The following is a 24,318-nucleotide window of genomic DNA, read 5'->3' as shown; positions in this document are numbered from 1 at the left end:
CTAAGTCTCATCATTGAGAAATTATGCCATATGCTTCACAAGACTATTGCTTTGTCTTTCAGCTTCACCGCTCTATCCTCTTTTTTTTTGTTCATGGAAATGTCTCTTCTGCTCTCAATAGTGTCGTTATTCAGTTCAGGAATTAATACACGAGTTCGGGAGTGTTGTGAGCTTGAAATGAACAGATTCACGGAGGAGAAAACAAGAACAGTGCACTTACGTTGGTTTTTTTCCTTTGCTTTTCTTATCTTTCCTTCCAGAGTTCCAAGTGATGACACCTGCAGAACGGACCTGGATGTGCAACCACTATTCCAGTCGACTTCCAAAGCACAAGGGTTTGCCGCCATTCCTCATAGGTAGGTCTTTCTGTGAGATGCCAGGATCGAGGGAATTCTGATTAGGTGCTTGGAGATGTCTGCAAGTGAGGTAGATATCGCCGGCCAGGCAGGATGCTAGATGAGGTAAGAGGGAGGGGTTTGGGCTCCAGGGAGAAAGCGGAAAGTTTCTTCTTGAAAGGAATAAAGCCAAGTGCCCAACTGGGGTTTAACTGGAATATGTATCATCAGTTCTATCGTACTGGAGGGGCACATAGTTAATTATACTTCAGTGGTTCCGTATTCTAGAAGGACATGTGTTTACTGTGACTCTCTGTGGGCCTTTTTGGAAGCGGATATGGAATTTGAAACTGCAATCACAAAATATGGGGTCAGGAGTTTGGAGAGGGTGATCTGATGCAAATGTGGCGTGACTCCTATGATATCCTACGAACAGTATTTAAACCAGCCCCACTCAAACGCAATCAATTATTCACCACCTAAATATTGTATTGGTTAACTGTGAAGTTGTCTAAGATCACCCGTAACTCATATAACTGCCCAAGAGATATGCTGATAGCGGCAGATAATAGCCATCTATTCATGCTATGTCCAAAAATATCATCGTATTGGAACTCCGTCTGTGACTTTATTAGGGAAACAATCGGGACACAGATTTCAGTTTGTATTTGCCTAATTATTTTAGGGCTGAATTCGGAAAAGAAGTGCAGCTCTTAATGAGTAACGAAAAGTTTCTGTTTTATGTGATACTCTTGGCTAGACGGGAGATTTGTAGAATATGGAAATCGGGAAGTCCACCACTGTTTACTGAGTGCCTTCGAAATATCATATATACTAGTGAGCCTGATATGGTATGTGACCCTACTAGTGAGAGAGCACAAATCTGAAAAATGTAGAAGTGCACCATATTTACAAGCACGTTGTATTAGTTTAGAATAGAATACACAAGAGTGTCAAACCTATAGAGTGAAGATATATATGAGTGTTTAATTTGAATAGGGATACATATATTAGTGTGAAAAACTAATGTAGAGATTTGTAGAATTGTTAGAATGATGTTGGAGTCTCACGTTATGTGGCTGTGTGCAAAAGAAATGTAACTCTGCAAACCATGGAAATGTGTAGGCCACATGGCATTTCACAAGAAACGAAAGATGCTGCTACACTTTTAAGTAACTTGGATTCTAATGTCATTTTACTGCAAAGTATTATTAATCATATAATTGAAATGTTTTAAATAGATGTGTTACATTATAGTAATGTGTGTTAGTTAGAATACTGTTTAAACAAAGAAATTAAATGTGCATATTGTAGAGGCCCGTTTCATGTAACTTTAGTAGGCCTGAATAGATAAAGTTGCTTCTTTGATCTGTATGTGCTCGTTAGGGAAAAGTCGTGTTAGGCACAAACTGTAAAGCCTGTTCAAATGGTTTACGACTTCAAGATATGGTGGAGGCCGGAATTTGGGGCCCACAGAGAAAGTGTCTTTTGCAGGTGCGAGGGGGTTTAATCAGGAAAGTGATGAATAGACTTTTGTTCAAGAGAGCCTGGCACAGGCCTGGAGGAGTCTTCAGGAATTTCCTGGGGGTACCGTCTTGCCGGAGAGAAGCCTGGGAAGCAAGGTCAACTTTAACGAAGGGTCCCGAGGAGTACCAGCATGGAAGTTGCCGCCAGAACCAACACCACGTGAGAGGCGTCTCCAGGGGCGTTCCTATTGGAAAAGTGATTTTGTATTAGGGACAGCACCCCGGGGTGGAGTTAGAGCAGACGATCTGAGGAACCTAAGAGAGCGGATTGGTAGGCAGATAGGGAACTGCAAGACTTCGACTTTGAGACAAAGACTAAGGGAAGTGTGTGATCTTCTTTGGAAGTCACCACGGCTGACACCTTTTTAGGTAAAGATCTTGTTAAGTAGGGATGTCACTTAGTCTAGTGTAGGGACAGACTAACCTGTATTTTCCTTTCTGTAAATGACTCTAAAGTTGCAACTCGTAGCTATTCTCGCAACTTTAATGACCTTTGAGCTGATATTGGTAATTCTATTCTGTCGACTACGAGCATTTAGGGATTTTATGTTTATCTTGACACCTGTATATCTTTTGAACCTCATTTTGAGATGTCTGTATCTCCAGATAGCTTTGGTTTTATAATAAACTTTTAAACCTTTTTCAGTGGTAAGTGGTTCTTTAGAGTGGTGTAAGTTCTTTCTTGATTAACCTAGTAGTGGATTGCCTTTTACTCAATGACAGGTACCAACGATTTAGTCGACCTGAATTGGGATCTGGATTAATGACAACAGGCCAGAAATCCCGCGTTAGCAGTTGGTAGCAGAGTGAGGATGGTTACCTTCTTGAGGAAGGTGATCTAGACTAGGTTAGTTTACCCCAAGGTCCCTAGAGATCGAGAGGTGGCCTGCCGAAGAAGGTGCTGACGGAGAGAGAAAAGCAGCAGTATCGGACGAGAGTGAGTATAAAAAGGGTCATGCGTGGACAGATTGCGGTGTTTTGTGTTGTATTTGTATTGTAATGTCATGCGGAGTTGAATGCCTGTAGTGTGATTGTGAGAAGGTTGTGAGCGGGCGCAACCTAGTAAAATCTTAAGTTCGGGGTAGAGCTTAAGTGGTTCGGGTGTATCGAACATCCAGAGTAATTGTCGACCAGAGTAAGGAGGTCATGAGGTACCATTGACCGCCACAGGACCGAGATAGGGGGAGTGTAAGAGTGAGTGTGTGAGTAACGGACGCTGGTCGAAAGTTACTGTGTGTAAGTAACCTATCAGAGAAGGCGATTGTCTGGACGTAAACGGAAAGACATTTCGTCAGTTAAGGTGACAATTACAGATAGACTGTGGGCGTACAGTCAAGAAAAGTGATCGCTTGGACGGAAGTAATCATTTTTCAGAGTATGAATGGGACGCATGCATGACCGCGGAGACGAGCTGAGTAAGGAAGGGAACTGCTGCGAAGGGGGACGAGTAACGTCAGCGAGAGCCGCGCTGAGATAGGCCGGTTAGTGAGAAGCCGTGCCGTGATAGGGCGGTTGGTGTGACGTCAGTGAAAAGCCGCGTTGTGATAGGGCAGTTAGCGAGAACCGTGCTGAGATTGGTGGATTGTCATTAGGAAGTAAACAAACGCGGAGAAAATAGAAATTCTGTAGGTTTTGAACATGAAGTGTTTTAAATGTTTGAGAGAGATTTTTAAGAGAAAAAGAAGGAACTCTTATTACGGGGAAGAGGCACCGCCAGAGGGTACACCAGCTTACTATATGGCAACGAATGTTGGCTTGCATACTATACTATGGATTAGTGAATGGAGCAAGATTTCGGAAGGGAATGAGGAACTGACGTTTCCTAAGTATGGAACGTTTAGGTTAGAGGCTTTACATCGGCTGAAAGCAATTATGTCCTCATTGAATCCTTCGCCTAGACCAACACAGTTTGAGGCCCTTAATGCGTGGATTAGGGCGGCACACGATAGAAATTTGAACAGGCGCCAAGAAAGGTTGAAGCGATCAGTAAGGGCAGTGCGAGATGCCCAATGTGATGCGGACGGCAAGAGATGGAGGGTACAGGCTATTGAGGTAGATAAGTTGTACCCAGTGAGAGAGGTGGCAGGAGAAAAGAGGCTCATGGAAGAGGATGAGGAGAGCGAGTCGGAGGACAACTTGATAAATAGATTGCTAATAGATAGACCGCCTCCGAACGTTGGGGAGACAGAAAGTAAGGAACTCCCAAGGGAAGGTGGTGCTGCCATAGAGGGGTATAGACCACTCCCTATATCGGAGTGGACACCTACCAAAGGTGAGGAGACACCTCAACATAGTACAGTACAGAGTGTAGTCGGAAGGTTTGTGGTACAGAAGACGCCAACCACTGAGAAGGTTGAGTCGTACGGGTTGCCAGACGCTCTACAAGTACCTGTTACCATAGGTCCTATAGTATCGATTTACAACCCCGAGAGAGACAGAGAGGAAGAACAGATACGGTTAGACAGAGAGAGAGTTGAAATGGAAAGGAGAAATAACATGACAAATGCCTGGAGGCAATTGCCAGGACCAGTGACGTGGAGCACCCCATTTGATCCAGCAGTGGGTCCCGCAGCAGAACAGGGGGGTCAGAGAGGACCGATGGACCTGAGGGGACCACGGCCGAAGTCCTTTAAGGAGCTGAGGGCCGACTTGAGAGAATGAGATGGGTCCACAGAAGCACCAGCCCACAGGTCAAGAACAGGGGCTGGGTGGGGAAGTCGAGGCGAGGGAACATTGTCTCACTGCGGGGCTAGCGCAAGCAGTCAGGAGTGGGACGGTAAAAGTCAGGAGAGTAGAGGAGTCATACGTCATACAGACAGAGGTAATGAGCAGGAGCAAAGAGGCAGAAGTATGGAGTGTGGGGAAACATCTCGTCTCATTATCAGTGAGGGAGACCGAAGGGCACAAGAATACAGGGATAGGTTTAGATGTACTCACCATGCACCTAATGATAATGTACAGCACTGGAGCCGTGGGAGCATGGGGAACAGTGAAGGATCTTGCCATGGGTCGAGAGATCAGAGACCACCGGCAAATGACGAAGAAAGGGGGAATAACGGAATGTCTTACCATGCATCTAGGGAAACCATGCAGGATGGGACTTGTGGGATTATGAGAAATGGGAAAGTGTTTCACCATACACCCAGAGAGGATGGAACTGCATGGGACCTGGAGAGATGGGAACATGGGGGGACTCCCCATAACTCGCCTGAGCCTAGACGTAGGACTCGGAGCTGGGATGGGAGAGATGTGAATGGACCCCCTAGAGCTAGCATACTGAAAGCTGCAGTAAAGGCCAAAAGACTCGATGTCACTAGTTTAAAAAATGATTTGGACGAGATAATAGATGGGACGTTAGCCTTAGAAAGGATTGACTTGTACGAACAAGATGAGTTACTGTTTATAGCAAAGGATATTACCCGAAAGGCAAGAGCAATTCATGAGAAACTGTCTGAACTGGCAGAGAAGTATATGGTAGACTTGTCCAGAACAAAGACATTACAGAGTAACCATAGGTTGCAGTATTCAGACCAAGACTTAGACGAGAAGAGAACTACAGGATTAAAGACACACATAAGGGAGCTGATAACAGGAATAAGAGCGTGGAGAGATCTGGACAAATGGGAAGAGAGGTGGTCCAAAAGGGGTACTGTCAGACGGAGCACGAGTGTGATGTCTCCGGAAGGAAGGGTAATGCAGATGGAGGCATTTCCTTTGAGAGAAATATCGAATGGGAACTATGTACATGTGCCCTGGAGTAGAGGAGATTTGGCTGCATTTACCAACTCATTTCCGAAGTTAAGGGACAATCCTGTTGAGTGGTACAAGCAGGTAGAAAGGTTTGTGAAAATCTCAAAGGTATTGTGGATTGATTTGAACACCTTGTTTGACATTGTGGTGCCAGGAGATTTGTGGACAGCATGCAAGACTAGTGTCGAGTGGCCAACGGTAGAACCAGAAAGGAATGCTGCTACAAATGGACCGTCTGAAATTGGAATGTTGAAATATGAAAGAGTAATAACTTGGCTGAAGGATAAGGTCCCACCACAAGACATAGATTGGGTAAAAATAGACCGAACAAGACAGGAACCCAAGGAGACAGTTCATGAGTTTTATGAGAGATTGCTGAAAACATTCAAACAATACAGTGGACTCGATGTAATGGACCCCAAGGATATAGGACAGTTTGTGTCAAAGTTTGTTTTGGGGTTGAGACCTGATATTTGTTTGATGATTCAGCAACATTTAATTTGTTGGCAAAACAGACCATTAGATGAGATTTTGAGGTATGCAAGGTACTGCAGTGACGAAATAGATTCCAAAGCAAAGAAGCTAAAAGAGAAGCTTATGGTGGTGCAGATGCAGTCAGCTGGAAAGAGCGGACAGCAACAGCAGGGGACGGGGACAATGAGACGGAAATCGAGCAATCAGAATAAGGACAGTGAGGAAAACGTGGGGCCTAGAATTGACATTGCTACGTTGAAGAAAACGACAAAGTGCCACCAGTGTCATCAGGTGGGACATTGGAGACGCGAGTGTCCCTATAACCCTGAAAACGGGGAACTAGAGGTAGAGGAGGAGGTTCCAGAGGTTCCAGTTCAAGGGGTGACAGTGCCAAGAATTAAGGTGGCCAAAGGGGGGACTTCGGCTCCACAAGCTCAGTTTCCGCAGCCACCAAAGATTTCGACAGGGGGAAAGATTTTTAGACAAATGCCTCTTTTCATAGATGAGGAAAAATGTTACTACATTGATCCCTTGACGGGACAACGTGTAAGCAAAGAAGAGGACTGTACCCTTGGGGCAGTTCTGGAAGTGGATCAAAGAGGACCATTTGTTGAGGCTGAAGTGGCAGGGTGTCCCACAACATTCTTGGTGGATACCGGAGCTACTCGATCAACTTTGAGATCAGCAGTGGTTCCGGATCTACCAATGTTGGGGGAAACAATTCAGGTGGTAGGAGTCGCAAACAAGAGAATGACTAGCCCTTTGACGGAACCAGTGTCAGTGAAAATCGGAAACTACATGAATGAACATCAGTTTGTGGTGTGTGATTCTAGTCCTGTGTGTCTGTTAGGAAGGGACTTATTTTGCAAGCTGAACTGTACCATATACTGCACACCTCAGGGAGTAGAGGTAGAGACGACAGATGATGACGCTACCTTCAAAATTGTGAACTGAAGAACATGCATAGAACTGTATCCTACTCTGACTGTGGAGGATCTTCCTTGGGACTTACGCGAGGCAGTATCATCCAAAGTATGGGATTTTACAGGAGAAGAGATAGGGTTGGTCAAAGGGGTAGAGCCAGTGAAGATCATAGGGAAACCAAATGTCGATTATCCCAGAACGCCACAGTACAAGCTGTCCCAAGAGACGATTGCAGGAATAAAACCTGTGATCGACTCTATGATTCAACAGGGAATACTGAAGAAAATCGTGGGAAGTCCATGCAACTCCCCGATCATGGGTTTGCAGAAACCTAGTGGGAAATTTAGAATAGTACAGGATCTTCGAAAAATTAATAACATTGTTGTTTCATGTTGTCCAGTGGTACCGAATCCATCAGTGATACTGTTTCAGATACCATTCCAAGCAGAGTGGTTCACAGTGATAGATCTTTGTCAGGCATTCTTTTCAATCCCATTAGATGAAGAGAGCCAGTATCTCTTCGCTTTTAAAATGGAGAATCGCGTTTTAACATGGTGTCGAATCCCCCAAGGATTTACAGATAGCCCATCAATTTTCAATCAGCTGTTGAAGAAAAATCTTGAAAGTCTGGTACTGCCCCAGAACTCGGTTCTGGTCCAGTACATAGACGACCTACTTGTTGCGTCAGGAACAGAAGAAGCTTGCAAGGAAGACACCATCGCCTTGCTGAACCATTTAGCTGAAAATGGACACAAGGTGTCCCCGAGCAAATTGCAGTACTGTCTGACAGAAGTACAGTATTTGGGTCACGGATAGAAAAAGGAAAGCGCAAGGTGTCACCAGATAGAATAGAGGCAATCATGAAGATGAACTCGCCTACAACACAGAGAGAAGTCAGGATGTTTCTAGGGATGGTTGGTTATTGCCGACAGTGGATAGCTAACTTTTCACTGAAAGCAAAACCCTTACAGAAACTGACGCACAAGGAGGTGAGTGATCCGGTACCATGGGACAATGAGTGCTTGATGGCGTTCCTACAGCTGAGAGATGACTTGTGTCGTGCTCCGGCTCTGGTGATGCCGGATTATGAGAAGCTATTTTCCCTCTATTGCTGCGAAAGGGAGGGCTGTGCTTTGTCAGTTTTAGTGCAAGTCCATGGAAATGCCCGTAGACCAGTTGCATACTTTTCGGCTACTCTAGATCCTGTAGCCGCAGCGTTGCCCGGATGTCTCAAATCCGTTGCTGCAACAGGTGTCAGCATTGAGCGTTGTGAAAGCATTGTGATGGGACACCAGTTAGTGGTGTATGTACCTCATTCTGTGGAACTGTTAATGACCAGGACCAAGACCCAGCACTTGACTAACAGTAGGCTTACGCGCTATGAGCAAGTTATTCTTGCTGCAGAGAACGTGACCCTTAAGAGGTGCTCTGTCTTGAATCCTGCTACACTGATGCCACTTCCTAATGACATAGAAAGCGAAGACTGTGAAGATCACGATTGCCTTGATGTGACTGAACTATGCACGAAGCCCAGACCAGATATTGTGGATGAGCCACTGACTGATCCCGATGAAATTTTCTTTGTTGATGGTTCATGTTTAAGAGACGATACTGGTCGGTTGAGAGCAGCTTACGCTGTTTGCACCATTACTGGAGTTGTGGAAGCCGCTTGCTTGGAAGGAGTACACTCCGCTCAGGTAGCAGAAATCATTGCATTGACACGTACCTGTACAGCAGGTAATAAAATTAGAGTCACCATATATACTGATAGCCAATATGGTTTCGGTGTAGTTCATGATTTCGGGCAATTGTGGTCTCAGAGGGGTTACATGACCGCCTCTGGTTCGCCAATCAGAAATGGAGAATTTGTACGACTGCTGTTAGAAGCATTACAGGGTCCTGCCGCAATTGCGGTTGTGAAATGTCTAGCTCATACGAAAAATACAGATTTTGTGTCACAGGGAAATAGATATGCAGACGAAGTTGCCCGCTATTGTGCGGAGCATGGTTATTCTTTCACGGAGGTGGAAGTAAGTGGGGCTCAGGAAAGGACAGAACTAAGCATGATGTTAGAAACTGTTGATACTTGGGAAGATTTGAAACAAATGCAAGACAATGCACCTGAATCTGGGAAGCAGGCATGGGAAACAGCAGGTTGTGTGAGAAGTGAAATGGACTTTTGGGTTTCAGCAGATGGAAGGGCAGTGTTACCCGAGGAATTAGCGAGTCCAATGGCACGACAGATACATGGTCCAGTGCATTTGGGAAGAGATGCCATGCTGAGGGTGTTCAGGCAGACTTGGTATTGCCCAAAATTTAGGATTGCAGCAGAAGCAGTGTGTAAGCGATGCGTTACTTGTCAGCAGTTGAATATAGGGAAAAGAACACCAGTTACACTGAGTCACATTGGGAGGTCTGGGGGGGCCCTTCAACAGAATGCAATTGGATTTTATTGAAATGCCAAAAGTCAACTGTAGGAGAGTAGGGTCTGCAATCCTATGATCACCCAGATTTTTGCTTTTTGCTGCACTGGTTTACGACTTTCCCTGGCTGTGGGCCTGCTAATCAGACCCACAGCCTAGCTGTTCTCTCTATCCAAATTGTACTCAGGTACTGAATTGGCACTGGGCCCTCTCCAAGTCCCTGTACCCAGGGCTGAGGTGCACCCAGAAGTCTCCCAGGGGCTGAAGCATGTATTATGCCACCCCTGGATTGACTAACTAAAACTGACACAACTGGCTGCACGACAGCTGGGGCAAGGTGGTGTACTCACCCTTTGCTTTAGATATAGTATACCTATATCTAACCCTAAAATGGACACACAGATCTCCTATCAGTCACTCCTATGGCAGGCCTTAACAATCCTGAAGGCAGAGTGCTTGGAATCGTGTGAGATGGTGCTCTGGCATGAGCTGAGCCTGTCTGCGGCTTTCGGGACCCATCCCTTAGCCGTTTCCATGATATCGCATACCATATACTCTTAAGTGCATTATAATCCTCGCGGTTAAATGCCAACTCTGGTATCGCTTTATCAAAACATGTCGAGTAAGGTGTCATACGAATTGGAATACTAACCCCTCGCCAATTCTGGCGACGGGGTTAGCATTCCACCCTTCTAGAGGGACACGACATGCATGTAACCTATAACCCGGTTAAAAGTCAGACAGAGCCTTAGCATCCACAAAATGGATGCTGCCACCGAGACACAAGTCTGCCCTCCTGCTGCTGGGAGTCCTCCCAGAGCAGGAGATAAGGACAAAGGGTTTCCTGCCAGGGGCGGTGCCAGCACCGTCCCAGACAGGGTTTTGTGTATTGTAGGTAGGCAGGGCTTTAGAGGAAGGTGACTGCAAGTGGCACCCCGGTGCTCACTGTGCATAGGCTGGCTGGAACCAGTTCCAGGGTCACTCCAGACCCTGTGCTGGGGAAAAGCCCGCCAAGGAAGTGGGTGTAACCACCCCCCTCCTAGTCCCACCCCTAGGGCAGGACTTAGTCGCGTGCCAGCCCCCTTTTTACAGGATAAAGGTAGGAACTGGCCCCCTTCCAAATCAGATCATCTTTGAATCCTGAAACTACTTTCCACGAAAGGAACTCAAGACTTCTTCCTAAGATTTCTCCCTTGTGACTAAGGAGTAGTCACCCTGCATCCGCAGGCACCATCTTAAGAACACTGCGGTCTGCTGCAAGTCTCTCCTCCGGATCAAGACTGCCCAGCTCGACGAGAACCGGCTTCCCTGGCACCTCTGACCTCTACCTGCATCATCAGTCACGCTGAGATTCGTGGGTGTGACGAGACCTCGAGGGACCGGCCATCTTCAAGACTGCACGACTTCTTTCCAGCAAGCCCGCCGAGTAATTTCCTGGTGAGTGCTTTGGGGTCCGAGAAGCCCCGACCCTGAGCAGCTCCAGCACCGAAGTGCAGCCTCCCAGCATCTCCACGATCTGCGTGGGGCCCTTCTGCTTTTTGCTGCTCACCGCGTTGTTTGGCTACTAGCCCGCTGGCTTGTGGCCTTCTGAACGACGCCCGACGACATTTCTGCTGCTGGTCTGGTTGCTCCAGGCTGGCCCTTGCTCCCTTCCAAAAGAGGAGCACCCCGGACCCTCCTGGTCCACTCAAGACGCCATTTTGAGTCCACCGCGTGGGCTTGAATTAGCCAAGGCTTGTTGCCCAATCCTGGGTAACTTCGACGCCGACAGCTTCATCCATCGTGGGACAGCTCGCCTCTCCATCCTGGTCGCCGACAACGCCTCCTGGTCCGTGAGATCTGCAGAGCCAGCGTCGCCCACTCACCTAGTCGAGGTGACTTCGCCCGGTGCCATCCTGGTGCCCACTTAATCACTGGCTAGTGATTCAAGAACTTGGTCCCCTCTGCTTTCAGGTTTCTTCTTCCTTGATCCAGGCTTGGATCCATCGAACTTTTCTTCACTGGTCGCCTGCCAGCAACTTCCTTCTTCCAGGCTCCTGGTCCGGCGACGAGATCCCCGACGTCTTTTCAGACCTATGCAGCTGCAGCCCCTGGGCTAGGTAACTTCGGCACTTCGGTGTCCCAGCATAGCCTCACTATCCTAGGGTCAGGATCCACTGTCGTTTTCTTCCTACCAGGTCGGGTTCGCCCGTGAACACTAACTTTGCCTTTACTAGCCTCCATAGACTTTGTCCCGCATCCCGCGTGAGAGTGCACACTCTGCACCCGAGTCCCCTAGGTCTCCTAGAAGTAATCTAACGATTCCCTAGTCAAGTCCTAGCGATTCCAAAGCCTATTAGTACTGTACTTACCTGCTAGTAATTTCGCATTCCACTTTTTAAGTATATGGTTTTTCGTGCCCCTCGGGCATTTGTGTATAACGTGCTAACTTAAGTATTTTCGTAAGAGTTTTGTTGTGTGCCTAGCACCCTGTCCTCATAAAGAGTACAGGGTTGTTGTGATTCTAATAAATACACTGTTTATTTTCATAACACTTGTGTGGTGTCCTTTCACTGGGTGTTCAAGGGGTAATGTGATGGTAAAACAGCTGGCTTAACACGCCCTCTAGAGTCTTAGCCTTAGACTGCTCGTATCCATGCTACTAGGATAGCTGGTCTATAAGGTTGACTTACAACCAATCATCAATAAGGGTTGTTTGGACTGATATATAGTGATCACTAGAATAGTGAACACTGCACATCAGGCCAACTTCTCACATTGGTGAGCAGCGGTTGGGATTTGAGCTTGCGGTTGTTTTACCACACATGCCCTAAGAATATCTTGTGAAAGATCACATAAGTACTGAAGGTACATATAACTTAGCTTAGAATACTCTGAGTTCTACTGAACCAGCTGTTGTAGCTCCTAGGGCCTAGCACACCCTAAACTACAACTCTAGCAAGGGATCAGTAGGCAAACATATAGTGTAGGTAAGTGCACCACTTACACCTCACTAGAAAAGCATGTCGACCCAGGGAGAATCTACTGAGACTCCCCTGGTCAGTGTTGACCCTCCACAGGTCACTTCAAGATATGCAGCTCTCAGTTTTCATGAGATGAGACAGATCTGTGTCTCAAGGAAACTGAAGCAGGGGTCTAACCCCACCATTCCCTTTCTGATAGGTCTCTTAGAGACATATGATGCCAGAAAGCTTTCTCAGTTACATGAGAACATGCCAGCCTTAGAGGGAACCTCTGGGGATCCAGACCTCCCCAACATTGCTACAGCAGTTGAGGAGGAGGATCAAGAGGAACTCTCTGGGGATGAGGTAGACAAAGGTCTTGAGGTAGTCAGAAGGCTAACCAGGGCCAACTTAGACTTACTTGGGCTAGGATCTGGGGGACCCCCAGTACTAACCCGAAGTGGGCCTAACCTTGGAGTTAGGAGAGATAGATCTCTTTCTAGGGACTCCAATAGATCTCTGCACTCTAATGCCTCTTCTCAGGGGAGAAGGAATCCTCCACAGAGGAGATTTACTTCCCCTCAGAGAAAAGAGCATGAAGCTAGAATGAGACAAGCTGAACTGAGGATTGAAAGGGAAGAACTTGCCCTGGCCAAAGAGAAGCTTGCCTTTGCTAGAGAGCAGCAGATGAGTGGGCTAGCTCCCACTGGTGGCAGCAATCTCCCAAGAGATAGAGAGAAGGGTTTAGATACTAAACACCTGACTAAAATAGTGCCCCCCTTTAAGCAAGGGGATGATATCCAGAAATGGATGGCTGCTCTGGAGAGGGCCTGCACTGTGCAGGGCATTCCCCAGAGTCAGTGGGCAGCTATACTGTGGCTCTCCTTTGATGGTAAAGGTAGAGATAAGCTCCTCACTACAAGAGTAGAGGATGCTAACAATTACCAGGTCCTGAAGAATACACTGGTTGATGGGTTTGGTTTAACCACTGAGCAGTACAGGTTGCTGTTCAGAGACACCCAGAAAACTCAGTCTCAGGACTGGTCTGATTTTGTGGATTGTGCCACTGAGGCTTTGGAGGGCTGGTTGCTGGGTAGCAAGGTTACAGATTACACAGGATTGTATAATCTAATGATGAGAGAACAAATTTTAAACAATTGTCAGAACCAGTTGCTGCACCAGCACCTTGTTGATTCAGATCTGACCTCTCCCCAAGAATTGGGAAAGAAGGCAGACAAATGGGTCAGGACAAGGATCAAGCAGAACCAGAACCAGAACCAGGGTGGTCAGAAGAAAGCAGACCAGAAGGGTAATGTTAAGAGTGAACAAAATGACCAGAAGTCTTCACCAGGTCCCCAACAAACCAAAGAGGGTGGGGGTCAGGCTTCCCAGAAGAAGAAGACTCAAGAAGGCCAGTCAAAAAGGTGGTGCCAGTACTGCAAAAGTAAATCTCACTGGTTTAGTGAGTGCACCAAGAGAGGAGGACAAACTCCTGCCACTACAGCCCCTAAGGCAACTGCAACCCCTAGTACAGTCAGTAGTGGTAGTGTACCTCCCAAGGCATTAGTTGGGTTAACCTTGGGTACTGAGGGGTCTGACAACTTAGTTGGCACACTCACTCAGGCTGTCCTTGTCTGTACAGGGGATGTGGATATGTCCCCTGAAATAAGTCCCAATACTTTGGGCAAATACAGGCAGACACCTTTGATAAATGGCAAAATGGCTCAGGCCTATAGGGACACTTGTGCCAGTGTCACCATGGTGACACCTAACTTTGTGGACCCTGGACAGATCATGCCAGGTACTGATTTCCTGGTGACCAATGCCAGCAATGTCACTACTAGTCATAGTGTGGCAATTGTGGCTTTCTCCTGGGGTGGAGTGAAGGGACAAAAGAAAGTTGTAGTCAGTTCAGACCTCCCAGTTGATTGTTTGTTGGGCAATGATTTGGAGTCATCACAGTGGTCAGAAGTGGAGCAGAGGACTCACATGGAAATGTTAGGCTTGCCAGCACATGTGCTTGCTGTGACTAGGTCACAGGCCAGAAAATGCCCCACTGAACAGGTGCTGGATCCTGAAATGATGGACCAGACACCTCCCAAGAAGAAGAGCAGTAAGGGTAAGGCTTTGCCTTCCCCCTTGCCCCAGGTTGAGGATCAAGTCTCTGAGGAGGCTGATCTGGAAGAGCTGAGGGAAACTGAGCCTAAAGAGCTTGAACTTGATCAAGTTGAGTTTCTGGGCTCAGGGGGACCCTCCAGAGCAGACCTGGGGAAGGAACAGTTGAGCTGCCCTTCCCTTGAACCCCTCAGACAGCAGGCTGCTGCTGAGGCTGCAGGGAATGCCACAGGTGCCCACAGGGTATACTGGGAAGATGGACTCCTGTACTCTGAGTCAAGAGACCCCAAGCCTGGTGCAACCAGGAGGCTGGTCATCCCCTTGTCTCTGAGAGGTTTCCTTCTCACCTTGGCCCATGAGATTCCCCTTGCAGGTCACTTAGGTCAGACAAAGACTTGGGACAGGCTTGTCTCACACTTTCACTGGCCCCATATGAATGAGAATACCAAGGAGTTTTGTCGCTCCTGTGTCACTTGCCAAGCCAGTGGTAAGTCAGGTGGCACAACAAAGGCCCCCCTCATACCACTACCTGTGGTGGGGGTTCCCTTTGAAAGAGTGGGGATTGACATTGTTGGTCCAATGGAACCCCAGACAGCATCAGGGCACAAGTTTATACTGGTGGTGGTGGACCATGCCACCAGGTATCCTGAAGCTATTCCCCTGAGGACCACCACAGCCCCTGTGGTGGCAAGAGCCCTAGTTGGAGTGTTCTCCAGAGTGGGTTTTCCAAAGGAGGTCGTTTCTGACAGAGGTATAAACTTCATGTCAGGATATCTGACTGCCATGTGGAAAGAGTGTGGTGTGAACTACAAGTTCACCACACCCTATCATCCACAATGCAATGGGCTTGTTGAGAGATTCAACAGGACCCTCAAAGGGATGATTCATGGACTACCTGAAACTCTTAGGAGAAGATGGGATGTCCTGATCCCCTGCCTCTTGTTTGCTTACAGAGAGGTCCCACAGAAGGGGGTTGGCTACAGCCCTTTTGAGCTTCTGTATGGGCATCCTGTAAGAGGACCCCTGTGTTTGGTGAAGGAAGGATGGGAGAGACCTCTCAAAAAGCCTGCAACCAACATAGTGGACTATGTACTTGGTCTCCGCTCCAGGATGGCTGAGTATATGGAAAAGGCATCTAAAAACCTTGAGGCCAGCCAAGAACTTCAAAAAGCTTGGCATGACCAAAAGGCTGTTCTGACGGTGTACCAGCCAGGACAGAAGGTGTGGGTGCTGGAGCCAGTGGCCCCAGCAGCTCTGAAAGACAAATGGTCTGGGCCCCACACCATCATTGAGCAAAAGGGAGAGGTTACCTACTTGGTGGACCTTGGAACTCCCAGGAGCCCTCTCAGAGTGCTCCATGTTAACAGGCTCAAGGCATATGTTGACAGGAAGGACATGAGCTTGCTCATGGCCACAGATGAGGGACAGGAGGAAGAGAGTGACCCTCTCCCAGACCTGCTCACTCAGAATCCTGATGATGGATCAGTTGATGGTGTTGTCTTTTGTGGCAGCCTCACTGAACATCAGCAACAGGATTGCAGGCAAGTCTTGCAATCCTTCAGACATATGTTCTCTCTGACACCCAGCCAAACTGATTGGTGTACCCATGATGTTGACACTGGAGACAGTCTGCCTGTCAAGAGTAAAATCTACAGACAGCCTGATCATGTTAGAGACTGCATCAAAACTGAAGTGCAGAAAATGTTGGAGCTGGGAGTCATTGAGCCCTCAGATAGCCCTTGGGCTAGCCCAGTAGTTCTAGTGCCAAAGCCTCACACCCAGGGTGGTAAGAGAGAGATGAGGTTTTGCGTAGACTACAGAGGCCTCAATGCAGTCACTAAGACTGATGCCCACCCAATACCAAGAGCAGATGAACTTATAGATAAATTGGCTTCTGCCAACTTCTTAAGTACATTTGATTTGACAGCTGGGTATTGGCAAATCAGGTTAGCTGAGGAGGCCAAACCCAAGACAGCATTTTCTACCCCTGGAGGGCATTATCAATTTGTGGTAATGCCCTTTGGACTGAAAAATGCCCCTGCCACCTTCCAAAGGTTGGTGAATCAAGTCCTCACTGGGCTGGATGACTTCTGTGCAGCTTATCTTGATGATATTGCTGTCTTTAGCTCCACCTGGGAGGATCACCTGGTCCACCTGAGGAAAGTGTTAGAGGCCCTGCAAAAGGCAGGCCTCACTATCAAGGCCACAAAGTGCCAGATAGGGCAGACACAGGTTGTGTACCTGGGCCACCTTGTAGGTGGAGGCCAGGTTCAGCCCCTGGAGAGTAAGATACAGGCCATCAAGGACTGGACTCCTCCAATCACCCAGACTCAGGTTCGAGCTTTCTTGGGCCTGACTGGGTACTATAGGAAGTTTGTCAGAAATTATGGGTCCATAGTGACCCCTCTTAATGACCTGACAAGCAAAAAGATGCCAAAGAAAGTTCAGTGGACAGCAAGCTGTCAGAAAGCATTCAATGACCTAAAGCAGGCCATGTGCACAGCACCTATCCTAAAGAGTCCAGATTACTCCAAGCCATTCATTGTCCAAACAGATGCTTCTGAGTTGGGTGTGGGGGCTGTTCTGTCTCAACTGAATTTTGATGGTAATGATCAGCCTATTGCTTTCATTAGTAGAAGGTTGACACCCAGAGAGAAAAATTGGTCAGCTATTGAGAGGGAGGCCTTTGCTGTGGTCTGGGCCCTGAAGAAGCTGAGGGCCTACTTGTTTGGCACTCACTTCACCATTCAGACAGACCATAAGCCCCTCTTGTGGCTAAATCAGATGAAGGGTGAAAACCCCAAACTGCTTAGGTGGTCCATTTCCCTACAGGGGATGGATTTTACAGTGGAGCATAGACCTGGGACTGATCACAGCAATGCTGATGGGCTCTCCAGGTATTTCCACTTAGAGCAAGAAGACTCACCTGGTCAAGGTTAGTTTATTGTCCCAAAGTTTGGGGGGGGGGGTCATGTAGGAGAGTAGGGTCTGCAATCCTATGATCACCCAGATTTTTGCTTTTTGCTGCACTGGTTTACGACTTTCCCTGGCTGTGGGCCTGCTAATCAGACCCACAGCCTAGCTGTTCTCTCTATCCAAATTGTACTCAGGTACTGAATTGGCACTGGGCCCTCTCCAAGTCCCTGTACCCAGGGCTGAGGTGCACCCAGAAGTCTCCCAGGGGCTGAAGCATGTATTATGCCACCCCTGGATTGACTAACTAAAACTGACACAACTGGCTGCACGACAGCTGGGGCAAGGTGGTGTACTCACCCTTTGCTTTAGATATAGTATACCTATATCTAACCCTAAAATGGACACACAGATCTCCTATCAGTCACTCCTATGGCAGGCCTTAACAATCCTGAAGGCAGAGTGCTTGGAATCGTGTGAGATGGTGCTCTGGCATGAGCTGAGCCTGTCTGCGGCTTTCGGGACCCATCCCTTAGCCGTTTCCATGATATCGCATACCATATACTCTTAAGTGCATTATAATCCTCGCGGTTAAATGCCAACTCTGGTATCGCTTTATCAAAACATGTCGAGTAAGGTGTCATACGAATTGGAATACTAACCCCTCGCCAATTCTGGCGACGGGGTTAGCATTCCACCCTTCTAGAGGGACACGACATGCATGTAACCTATAACCCGGTTAAAAGTCAGACAGAGCCTTAGCATCCACAAAATGGATGCTGCCACCGAGACACAAGTCTGCCCTCCTGCTGCTGGGAGTCCTCCCAGAGCAGGAGATAAGGACAAAGGGTTTCCTGCCAGGGGCGGTGCTAGCACCGTCCCAGACAGGGTTTTGTGTATTGTAGGTAGGCAGGGCTTTAGAGGAAGGTGACTGCAAGTGGCACCCCGGTGCTCACTGTGCATAGGCTGGCTGGAACCAGTTCCAGGGTCACTCCAGACCCTGTGCTGGGGAAAAGCCCGCCAAGGAAGTGGGTGTAACCACCCCCCTCCTAGTCCCACCCCTAGGGCAGGACTTAGTCGCGTGCCAGCCCCCTTTTTACAGGATAAAGGTAGGAACTGGCCCCCTTCCAAATCAGATCATCTTTGAATCCTGAAACTACTTTCCACGAAAGGAACTCAAGACTTCTTCCTAAGATTTCTCCCTTGTGACTAAGGAGTAGTCACCCTGCATCCGCAGGCACCATCTTAAGAACACTGCGGTCTGCTGCAAGTCTCTCCTCCGGATCAAGACTGCCCAGCTCGACGAGAACCGGCTTCCCTGGCACCTCTGACCTCTACCTGCATCATCAGTCACGCTGAGATTCGTGGGTGTGACGAGACCTCGAGGGACCGGCCATCTTCAAGACTGCACGACTTCTTTCCAGCAAGCCCGCCGAGTAATTTCCTGGTGAGTGCTTTGGGGTCCGAGAAGCCCCGACCCTGAGCAGCTCCAGCACCGAAGTGCAGCCTCCCAGCATCTCCACGATCTGCGTGGGGCCCTTCTGCTTTTTGCTGCTCACCGCGTTGTTTGGCTACTTGCCCGCTGGCTTGTGGCCTTCTGAACGACGCCCGACGACATTTCTGCTGCTGGTCTGGTTGCTCCAGGCTGGCCCTTGCTCCCTTCCAAAAGAGGAGCACCCCGGACCCTCCTGGTCCACTCAAGACGCCATTTTGAGTCCACCGCGTGGGCTTGAATTAGCCAAGGCTTGTTGCCCAATCCTGGGTAACTTCGACGCCGACAGCTTCATCCATCGTGGGACAGCTCGCCTCTCCATCCTGGTCGCCGACAACGCCTCCTGGTCCGTGAGATCTGCAGAGCCAGCGTCGCCCACTCACCTAGTCGAGGTGACTTCGCCCGGTGCCATCCTGGTGCCCACTTAATCACTGGCTAGTGATTCAAGAACTTGGTCCCCTCTGCTTTCAGGTTTCTTCTTCCTTGATCCAGGCTTGGATCCATCTAACTTTTCTTCACTGGTCGCCTGCCAGCAACTTCCTTCTTCCAGGCTCCTGGTCCGGCGACGAGATCCCCGACGTCTTTTCAGACCTATGCAGCTGCAGCCCCTGGGCTAGGTAACTTCGGCACTTCGGTGTCCCAGCATAGCCTCACTATCCTAGGGTCAGGATCCACTGTCGTTTTCTTCCTACCAGGTCGGGTTCGCCCGTGAACACTAACTTTGCCTTTACTAGCCTCCATAGACTTTGTCCCGCATCCCGCGTGAGAGTGCACACTCTGCACCCGAGTCCCCTAGGTCTCCTAGAAGTAATCTAACGATTCCCTAGTCAAGTCCTAGCGATTCCAAAGCCTATTAGTACTGTACTTACCTGCTAGTAATTTCGCATTCCACTTTTTAAGTATATGGTTTTTCGTGCCCCTCGGGCATTTGTGTATAACGTGCTAACTTAAGTATTTTCGTAAGAGTTTTGTTGTGTGCCTAGCACCCTGTCCTCATAAAGAGTACAGGGTTGTTGTGATTCTAATAAATACACTGTTTATTTTCATAACACTTGTGTGGTGTCCTTTCACTGGGTGTTCAAGGGGTAATGTGATGGTAAAACAGCTGGCTTAACACGCCCTCTAGAGTCTTAGCCTTAGACTGCTCGTATCCATGCTACTAGGATAGCTGGTCTATAAGGTTGACTTACAACCAATCATCAATAAGGGTTGTTTGGACTGATATATAGTGATCACTAGAATAGTGAACACTGCACATCAGGCCAACTTCTCACATCAACCGCCTTAGGTATGTTCTGGTGGTAGTATGCATATTTTCCAGATGGGTTGAAGCATACCCTACACGCAGGTGCGATACACTCACAGTAGCAAAGTTGTTGCTTAGAGAGTTGATACCGCGCTTCGGGGTGCCTGCCTCTCTGGAATCGGACAGAGGAACACATTTTAACAGCGAAGTTGTGAAGATGCTTTGCTCTGCATTGAACATTGATCAGAAATTGCATTGTAGCTATCGACCAGAGGCTTCAGGTATCGTGGAGCAGATAAATGGGACGCTGAAATGTCGAATTGCTAAAGTATGTTCATCAACTTCCTTAAGTTGGCCTAATGCTCTTCCTTTGGTCCTTATGAGCATGCGTAGCACACCCGACAGGAGGACAGGTCTCTCTCCACACGAGGTGCTGATGGGGAGGGCAATGAGACTTCCAACTGTCCCAACAACCGCATTGTTGAACATTACAGATGACCTGATCCTGGATTATTGCAAGGGGTTGTCTGACGCCATTCATTCTGTGTCTCTTCAGGTACAGGCCGCAGAAGTTCCATCTTCAAGAGATCAATGCCACGACCTGTGTCCAGGTGACTGGATAGTGGTGAAGAAGCACGTCCGGAAGAACTGCTTAGACGTGCGCTGGAAAGGACCTTACCAGATCATCTTAACGACGAACACTGCCGTGAAGTGCGGAGGGCTGCCAAATTGGATCCACGCTTCCCATACTCGAAGAGTTCCAGCACCCCTTGAAGAAACAGCTCCTCTCACAGACGAAAATCCAGTTGTGGAGGAAGAATCACAAGAGGGGATCAGTCAAGCTGTGGGGGTGTCTGAAGAAGTTGGGAGTGTCACAGATCCAGAAGAAGAAGAAAGACAGAACGGCAGTGAAACTGAAGTTGCCACGGAAGGAGAAAGCTGCTGTGAAAACAACTCGGACACGGAACAAGTTCAGAGAGATCAGGAACTGAGTGAACGGACAAGAAATAGGAGAACAAGGCGTGGAGCAGCTACCTGGCCTGAAAGAAAAAGTTGACCAAGCTTGAAGCCAGCTCGAGAGGAAACTCTTGCTCCTATATCCGAAGACTCAGATCCAGAAGAAAGTGCACAAGGACAAGAACAGGAAGGTCCGAGAAGATCAAGGAGGGTGCGGGTGCCTTGCAGAAGATACGCTACTCCTGAGTGGACCTACCTCGCTACAGATGTCCGAAGCACGCAGAACTGGGAGGGTGAGGAAAGTGACCCTGACCAGAACTGACCCCATTATAACAGTGGAAGTAGAGTTGCTGATACCAGGAGTGGAGGTCGAAGGGCTGCTGACACTCAACATCGTCTATCCTCCTCTTCTGAGCGGAATAAGAGAATTGATCCTAAACACAGTTGAATTTCCGTGTTGCTGTTCAAAGTGTCCAATACTTGAGGGAATCCTTCTTCGTTTGGAAATATTCGAGCAAGTGGTGGGAGTTGTTGGAACACGCATAATTTCGGATTACTAAAGACTTTGCAAAGAACTTTGTAAATACAGATTGAGAGATAACCTAGCGCCAAGGAGAAGAAGAAGAAATTAGGGATTTCCATTTTAGAGGATGGAGAAGGACTAAGGTTGTCTATTGCTACAGAACTCAGAGACTGTTTTGCGGAGGGGATTTTCAGCTTCCAGGTGTGGTTCGAAAGATTGAAGAAGCAAAGAAAAGAGACTTTGTACTGCGAAAGAAAAACCAGAGCTACACTGTCTTGAGATCATGGAGGCTGGCAACCCGAACCGCAGGGCAAAATGCATAATAGGCACACTTTTAGTGATAGTGATTTCTCTTATAGTTTTAGTGGTTACTGTATCATATGTAGTGCGACATGAAAATGATGTGAAAACAGAAAAGGAAGCAAAGAGTATATCAACACAGAAGCCTCCTACGGCTGGCAAACAGGGGGAAAACACAGCGAAAGAGAAAGCTTTGTTAGATGCTGAGATTAAGAGGTTACATGCAGACGAATCACAGGGAAATTTTAAATCAACTGCTTATGCCAAATTGCTTTATGAATACATTGATGTCATGGAGGCGAAGAACTGCTATGTCTGCATGCAGTTGTCAGCCTCTGTAGATGAAGGCATCAGGTATCATCATCTTCCATTGACTTATGGAATCACGTGCAGTTTGTTGCTGAGCATATTTTATGAAAGGGATGGGTTCGAGTATTACTTCTCGAACTTTGACTCGATATTGCCAGAGGTGCCAAATTATAAGCACCTCAATAAATTGGATTATTACAAGAGTGAAGACAGGTTACAGAAATTTTTCCTTCCATGGAGAACATTAGATACTTCACATGCCCGAAGAAATAATTTGACTTGTAAAGTGTCAGAAATTGAGAAAAAGTTTATAGGGCAGGTGGATGATCGATACAGGAGACAAAAGATTTTAAAATCTTCAGGACAGTGGACAACAGATTGGCCCGAGGAAGAAAGGGCACACCAAAGAAAGGGTAGCAATGGTCCAATAGCGTTAGACCGAGAGAAAAGGGGAAAGCTGTGTATACACCGAAGTCAAACATATTATGAGAATGTGTTTGTGGGAGAAGTCAGTTGTGAACATGCTTTCCAATTAGAGTACTATTCTAAAGATTTCTTGAAAGAAATGCAGGTGATCCCAAATGTATATTTTGTCTGTGGGAGAAATGCATATGTGAAACTACCAGATAATTGGTATGGATCATGTTACTTAGCAATTGTCTTCCCCAAAATATACCATGCTGAGGACTTAGAAACCAAAAAGAGAGGAAAACAAACTAGAAGTAGAAGGGATGTAAGCGCTGGGGAGGTAGTTGGAGATGTATTTGGTGCTATGTTTCCTATTTTGGGGATAGCACTAAATGATGTTAAAATAAGAAGACTGGTAACAGTTGTAGATAGGTTGTCCGCCAGTACTGCTAGATCACTAATGCTGGTGGAAGGAGAAATGCAATCGATAAGGGCAATGGTTCTTCAGAACCGACTTGCTCTAGACGTTCTGTTGGCCAAAGAGGGAGGAGTCTGTAAGGCTTTGAAGGTCCAGGAATGTTGCACTTACATTCCAGACAATTCAAAACCTCTAGAAAAGTACATTCGAAACATTACTGAAATACACCATGAGATAGAGGATTTGACAAAGGTAACAGTATGGGAAAAAGTAGGTCAAGGAATGGGTAAAGTTGGAGGTTGGTTTGCCAACCTGGGAAAGAATATCATTTGGTACATATTGAAACCTATCATCATAATAGTGATTTGTGTAATCGCTTTGTGGGGGTTGGTGAGACTGTACAAATGGTATAGAGCAAACAGGTTGCAGAGATCCATGCGAGAGCAGGGGAGGAGATTAGCTGCGATGCAGGAGAATCAGTACCGGAGTCTGAGGGCTCTAGAGGAGATGAAACGAGGGAATATTGCAACGACTTCAGTTTGATAATCTATACCTTAGAGAGGGTGTTGTGATGATGATGACTACTGGAAGTCATCAAAGGGGGGATTGAGAGAGCACAAATCTGAAAAATGTAGAAGTGCACCATATTTACAAGCACGTTGTATTAGTTTAGAATAGAATACACAAGAGTGTCAAACCTATAGAGTGAAGATATATATGAGTGTTTAATTTGAATAGGGATACATATATTAGTGTGAAAAACTAATGTAGAGATTTGTAGAATTGTTAGAATGATGTTGGAGTCTCACGTTATGTGGCTGTGTGCAAAAGAAATGTAACTCTGCAAACCATGGAAATGTGTAGGCCACATGGCATTTCACAAGAAACGAAAGATGCTGCTACACTTTTAAGTAACTTGGATTCTAATGTCATTTTACTGCAAAGTATTATTAATCATAGAATTGAAATGTTTTAAATAGATGTGTTACATTATAGTAATGTGTGTTAGTTAGAATACTGTTTAAACAAAGAAATTAAATGTGCATATTGTAGAGGCCCGTTTCATGTAACTTTAGTAGGCCTGAATAGATAAAGTTGCTTCTTTGATCTGTATGTGCTCGTTAGGGAAAAGTCGTATTAGGCACAAACTGTAAAGCCTGTTCAAATGGTTTACGACTTCAAGATATGGTGGAGGCCGGAATTTGGGGCCCACAGAGAAAGTGTCTTTTGCAGGTGCGATGGGGTTTAATCAGGAAAGTGATG

The 24,318-nt window shown here is 47.2% G+C and overlaps 1 protein-coding gene across 12 annotated transcripts in view; it reads left to right on the top strand.

The window, feature by feature from the left end:
- LOC144781519 (uncharacterized) overlaps positions 1-24,318 on the top strand; it is a 2,047,367-nt gene that overhangs the window by 900,658 nt on the left and 1,122,391 nt on the right. For all 12 annotated transcript variants that reach the window (XR_013601003.1, XR_013601004.1, XM_078660419.1 and 9 more), the window contains one exon: positions 261-356. Coding sequence is in view for 10 of the 12 variants with exons in the window: in XM_078660419.1 (XP_078516545.1) it covers positions 261-356 (96 nt within the window). In the remaining 2 variants the exon portion in view is untranslated. The remainder of the gene's footprint in view (positions 1-260; positions 357-24,318) is intronic.

The sequence above is a fragment of the Lissotriton helveticus genome, chromosome 9 (assembly GCF_964261635.1).
Source record: "Lissotriton helveticus chromosome 9, aLisHel1.1, whole genome shotgun sequence".
Lineage (NCBI taxonomy): Eukaryota > Metazoa > Chordata > Amphibia > Caudata > Salamandridae > Lissotriton > Lissotriton helveticus.
Note: the sequence above shows the minus strand (reverse complement) of the source record. Positions and strands in the feature narration are given on the sequence as shown.